General features: G+C 44.9%; 1 protein-coding gene across 4 annotated transcripts in view; it reads left to right on the forward strand.

Moving 5' to 3' along the window:
* Positions 1 to 5,766, forward strand: part of ARMC8 (armadillo repeat containing 8) — a 108,020-nt gene extending 102,254 nt beyond the window's left edge. For all 4 annotated transcript variants that reach the window (XM_058729995.1, XM_058729997.1, XM_058729994.1 and 1 more), the window contains one exon: positions 3,963 to 5,766. In XM_058729995.1, the coding sequence (XP_058585978.1) occupies positions 3,963 to 3,996 (34 nt within the window). In that variant the 3' untranslated portion in view covers positions 3,997 to 5,766. The remainder of the gene's footprint in view (positions 1 to 3,962) is intronic.
* The last annotated feature ends 234 nt before the right edge of the window (positions 5,767 to 6,000 follow it).

Here is a 6,000-nt window from a genome sequence, read left to right on the forward strand (position 1 = left end):
ACCTCAAAACCTCATTGAGCACCTGCCTTGTGTCAGCCTGGCCTGGCTGCTGGCAATACAGCAGTGTCCACTGAGGGTTTGCTGTCCTCACAATATACTCAGAGAAGCAAGAATCATAATCAGAGATCTGTGTAACTTCAAAATAGCCGCAAATGTTCTCCCTAGCTGTATACACTCTGCCGCTCATGTTCATTCTCCACACTCTTGGACATCGCTCACAAGTGCTCCATGGCCTAGCTCTGCCTTTCTCATTCTCTGTGCTCCCTCCGCCCTGTACTCCGGCCACACCTTCCCTGTCACAGTATCACATCTTCATGCGTTTACACATTCTGTTCCATCCGATTTGCTACCCAGTCCACTCTCTGCCTAATTCCCCATTCCTTTGGCAGAGAATTTTTTTCAATAGTAACCTCTACTGGGTACTGTTTTAGGCCTTGGAGATAATAATGGTGAAGAAAATCGATGAAGTCCTTGCCTTTGTGGAACTTAACATTCTAGTACAGAAGACGCCACAAACAAATGAATATGTAATATGATAGCAGGTAGTGAGAGGTACTATGAGAAAAACAGCAAGGTGAAGGAATGAAGTATAAAAAAGTTTCTTTTCCTATAGATGGGCCAGTAAAGTCCTCTCTGAGGATGTGACATTTGATCAAAGATCTGGATGAAATTGTCTGCCAGGCAGATGTTGAGAAGCATAGTATTCTAACGGAGGGGACAGTGAGTGCAAGGCTGTGAGGCAGGAATGAGGTTGACATGTTCAAGAAACAACAGGGAGACCAGTGGGACTGCAGATAAATAAATGAGGGCTGGACTGGTAATAAGTGGACTCTGGGAGGCAGCAGGGAGCAAGCAAAAAGCCTTATAGGCCGTAGTAAGGACTTTGGATTTTAATCAGAGTTTGATAGAAAGTCATTGGAGAGTTTTGAGCAGAAGAGACCTTACCTGACTTGAATTTGTGCAAGATCACTCTGGTGGCTGCGTAGAGAATCACCTGGGCAAGCAGGGAAGGGAGAGCAGTTCCAGGCTATTGTCATGTAGGTAAGAGACGAGGATGGTAGTGGTAGAAGTACTGAGAAGTGGTCAGATTCAGGATTTAATCTAAAGATGGAGACAACAGGATTTGCTCATGGATTTAACGTAAGATGTTAAAGAGAGGAAAGGAGAATGCCTAGAGTTTTAGCCTGAACAACAGAATAGGGTGTTGCCATTTACCAAGAAAATGAGGAATACAAGAGAAATTTGGGTTGGGGTAGGGAGAAGTGAGAAAATTGGGGTAGGATGGTATATAAAGCACTGAAGCTGGATGAAGTCACCTAAGGAGAGTAAGAGAGAGGAAGACAGTAGGAGGGCTATAAGAACCATGCTGTGGGGCCCTCGAACAGTTAGGGGAAAAGGAAAAAGATCCAGCAAAGGAAACGAAAGAACAACCAGTGAGGCAGACAGAGACCCAGGCACAGAAGGTGTCCTGAAAGCAAGGGAAGAGAATGCCCCGACAGTGGCCATTTGTCCTTGAAAACTCATATCAGGTTGTCCCCTTCTCCAGAAGGTCTTGCCTGGGGGCGCCTGGGTGGCGCAGTTGGTTAAGCGTCCGACTTCAGCCAGGTCACGATCTCGCGGTCTGTGAGTTCGAGCCCCGCGTCAGGCTCTGGGCTGATGGCTCGGAGCCTGGAGCCTGTTTCCGATTCTGTGTCTCCCTCTCTCACTGCCCCTCCCCCGTTCATGCTCTGTCTCTCTCTGTCCCAAAAATAAATAAAAAACGTTGAAAAAAAATTTAAAAAAAAGAAGGTCTTGCCTGATCCATTCTGTACCCTATGCTTTGTCAGGGGACCCCGTCTGCCAGGACCTCCCATAACACCCATAGGATATACCACACTGTCGTGGCTGTCAGCTTGCTCGTCTGTTCCACTCGAGGGAAAAGGCACTTGCTAATTGCTCCTCAAGTGAATGGCTGTGCCAGACTCTAGAGCACACAGAGCAGATGGGGCCCCTGCCTCCCTGAAGCTTGCCGTCCTGTGAGTCAAAGTAGACAAATCCCCAAATAACTGCAGCTCAAGGCTGCTGCTCGGTGAGTATCACATCAAAGGCGAGTCAGAGTTAGGCACCCGTTGAAGCCTCGATTTGAGCAGTACTTTAAGGACCAGCACCCTTGCCCCCACCTCCACAGCAGTAGTATGGCTGCTGACTCAGATGATAGGCTATCAGCTCGTCTCTCCTGGCTGAGGGCCAGATCATTCCCTGGCTTTCTTTTCTCAGGTTTGTTTAGAAACAAAAATAATTCTGCTTAAAATCGTTTCTGGGATGACCTGAAACACTAAAAGAGGCCTCACCAGCAGGATGTACGATAGGTTTTGGCCCTGGCCTACATTGCTTAGACCAGTCTGATGCTGTTTCCCCAATATGTGTGGCACATAAGTTTTCAGCAGTTTTTAAACCCCTTTGAAAGAATCAAGGTCTAAGAAAAAAAAAATCAAGGTCTGGGCTACCTTACCTAGTCCATCTAAGGAACCATGATCTTGCCTCTAAAACATCTGTGAAAGACTTCTTAGATATTAAGAGATAGCAGAAAGATGATAAGGTACGCACTAACAAACATAGCAAACATAACAAACATAGCAAACATAACAAACATAGACAGCCCCCGAGAAAGATTCAGAAGGAGTCTGAATTGGCAGTTCTAATTTTAGTCAAAACCCTCATGTGGACATTCCCACCATGGCACAGACCTCTCTCAGCGTCCTTCTATCTTTAAGGCTTTGTGATCCTTTGACTTTCAAACATTTAGAGATGAGGAGCTATTGTCAGCCAGCCCTTTCCACCTCAGGCTCAAAGGGCCTTGGGATTGTGAGGTGAGGTGGATGGTCATTAAGGGGCGGCTTGTGGCATCATTCATCAACTTGTTTCTGTAGGAAAATGACTTTGTAGAACCCAACTGTTTCGTAACTCGGGAGACGGTGTATACAGGGCTTCCCATTTTGATGGATTGGACTATTTGCAGTTACTATATTTATAGAGTCTTAGGTAATTGTAAGAACATCCCTTAGTTTCCACTTAAAAACTGCAGGTCCCTTTACTTAACCAGACACTCCATTTGTGTCGAGCTTACTGCATGCCCAGTCTACCTTGGCTTAATTTCATCAGCTAATTGTAACTAAACATTTTAGCCATTTCTTTCCATAACTTAGAAGGGGGAAACCATTGCTAAAACCTGACTTTGTAATTCCCACAATTGTAGCCTCTTGAGAAACTTTACCAAGTTCATGATTGCAGTAGTAAAGGAGGCCTACCTCAGTCCTAGCTCAAAGGAAGACACTTTAACAAGGATCAGGATGGGTGAGGCCACTGCCCATATCATGTCTCTTCCTCTCCAACTCGCTGCCTTCTTTCCAGCCATCCCACACTGGTCTATACCAGCAGGCATGACAAAAAGAATGAGATGAAACTGTAACCTCCTTCCTCAATTTGAAGGCATTTGAAACCATGAGTCAGCATTGGGTCATGAGCTCTAGGCCCCCCAGGCACCTTCTAATCAGCCCCTGAATATCTTTCCCTGGGTCAGTTTTCCTCCTAGCTTCCCAGAACCCTAAGTGTACCCCCACAGTGTCCTGGAGCACTAGCTAAAACCTGCATGGCAATAGGAGAAAGTAAAGAATTCCAGATACGTCACACCTAAATGCCAGTGACCAAGGAAAAGTATAAAATGCCCCTGAGCTGCAACAGGTGTAATGACAAGAGCAGCCCTTTCTAAGAGAACCTCAGGAAGAGGAATGCAGCCAGCCTGGGATTGAAGTTACCCACTGACCGCACATCTCTGCCTCGTATGATAGTCGCCCAGCTGGGCTCACCCCGCTTCCCTTTGGGGATCTACCTTTTTAGACTCCACGTTACCATCTTTGAGCCACAGGGCTTTTGCCTTCATTCCACTTCTCAGATGATGGCTAACAGGAACTTTGTGATTTCAGGGCAAAGACGGCACTGCAGCAGTACCTGGCGTGACGGGAGCACCCTGGGCACCTGCGAGCATCCCACATCCTTGTTAAAGGAAGTACAGGAACTAGCCTCATTTGATTCCTTCTATTTGCACAAGTCACCTTGGACTGCAGGGAGCTGTTTTGCAAAAGCAATTTGGTAGGCTTAGATCTCAAATTCATCTTGAGAACATTTTTTCGAGGTAGTAATTTCCTCAGAGGACTATTGTGTTTTGTTTTGTTTTGTTTTCTGAGCTACCTGGACTCTTTGTTAGAACAATCAATCATTTTCCTTTGGACCTACAATTTTTTGCCTATGCTGCAGCCACTTTGTGAGTGAGGATGAATGTGTCTCTGCACACATAGGTGTGTGTGCGTGTGTGTGCACGTGGGTCAGAATGAATGGATGTGTGTGTGTGAGGGATACCTCAAATTTTTCTTTTCTTATTTTGTGTGAAAATCTCTTTTCTACAGATTTTCCAGGGTTTAAGCATTGCTTGCTGTATAAAAAACTTTACTGAATTATATACAGTTTGAATGAAATGTTATTTTAAAAACAAAACAATTGTTAAGTGTTCCATAAAGGTTATGTTGAATTTTGGTCAGATGAATATTTGTAAGTAAAAAATATATGCATTTCTGAACCTCAACTTACATAGATTTTCTTTATAAAAAACAAAAACAAAAAAAAAAACAAAAACAAAAAAAGAAAACAGGTTGGCTGTAGTTGGCCTGAATAACAGGCATGATATATGGTGCTGTGCAAAATAGTAAGCTAGCATCTTACTGCCGTCAATATCAGCAGGTACAGAGCCTCTTTTCAGCCTAATTCAATAAGCTCTCAGGCTTCCAAGTCAGATGGACAGGGTGGAGTGGAGTGAGGCAACAAATTCACAATAGGATTTTTGAACCATCAGGGGGAAATATAGCTACTGATAGTGAAAGCCCAGCCCTGACTCTGGCATGCTACACTTGGCAGGAACTGGGCACCAAGAGCCTCCCGACTGCCCTAAATCCTGTCATCGGTGTAGCGGTATCTGGCAGGATATAGAGCCAGTCGTGGAACCTTATGCTCAAACTAAAGTAGGTCATCACTTCCTGGAAACAAAGTCTGATCACCTTGTGCTTCCTGAAACAGCATATATCACTGTGAAACTAAAGAATGCTCTACAGACTCACCTGTAGAAAGAAGCAAAGAACAGGATAGCTTAGAAAGCTGTTTTTCTCTTAGCTATACTCAGCTAATTCTACTAGTCACTCAGGACTGCTATTCAGTGTGCTTTTGTAAAATGAGATCAAAATTTGAGTAAGAGATGTGGCTGAGATTTTGTCCTGCATGAAGCCCAAAGCACTGAAGTTTGAGCGAGGGAAAGGGACTCTCCCCAGCGGATGGAAGATGGATTCTCTGACAGCGAGTGCTACTTCGCCCTGCTGCAGCCTTTAGTTTGGCACCTGGCTCCAGCTTCTGGGTCAGCTTCAAGGTGAACTCAACAGAGGTTGCTCTTGACTGTTTGGAGGAACAACCAGCCTTCCTTTTCCCTTTGCTAAAAGAAGTTCAGAGGCATTGCGGCCCGGAAGCGAGGTCTGTGACCCAGCTGCTTGTCATGAGTGTGTGCCACTGACAGAGCCCCAAGCCTCCCAGCCACTCCTGATGGGGCTGCTCACACCGCAGCCACCCCATCACCAACCTGCACCTTCCTTGGAGGATTTAAATATGTTTGATTGCAAATGAATGTTTTTAAGTGTATTTAATGCAATTTTTCCTGTTCTCAACATGACCACCCAAGATTCAAACACAGAGATTGCCAAGTTGTTATTTTTTTCAGAACACCACCGATTTAAAAATCTGTCACAGCAGGGACTTGGGTTTTGTGCGGCCAACGGAGTGTTAATGTGAGAACGCCAGTTTAAAGAAAATCGAGTTTATTGGGAATAAAGCCTTACATAGGTCCACTCGTTGACATTTCTAGTACTGAGAAAATGTCCTTGGTTGGCATTTGCAACACAAAACACTATAGGGTTGGTAAATATA

The sequence above is a fragment of the Neofelis nebulosa genome, chromosome 5 (assembly GCF_028018385.1).
Source record: "Neofelis nebulosa isolate mNeoNeb1 chromosome 5, mNeoNeb1.pri, whole genome shotgun sequence".
Taxonomy (NCBI): domain Eukaryota; kingdom Metazoa; phylum Chordata; class Mammalia; order Carnivora; family Felidae; genus Neofelis; species Neofelis nebulosa.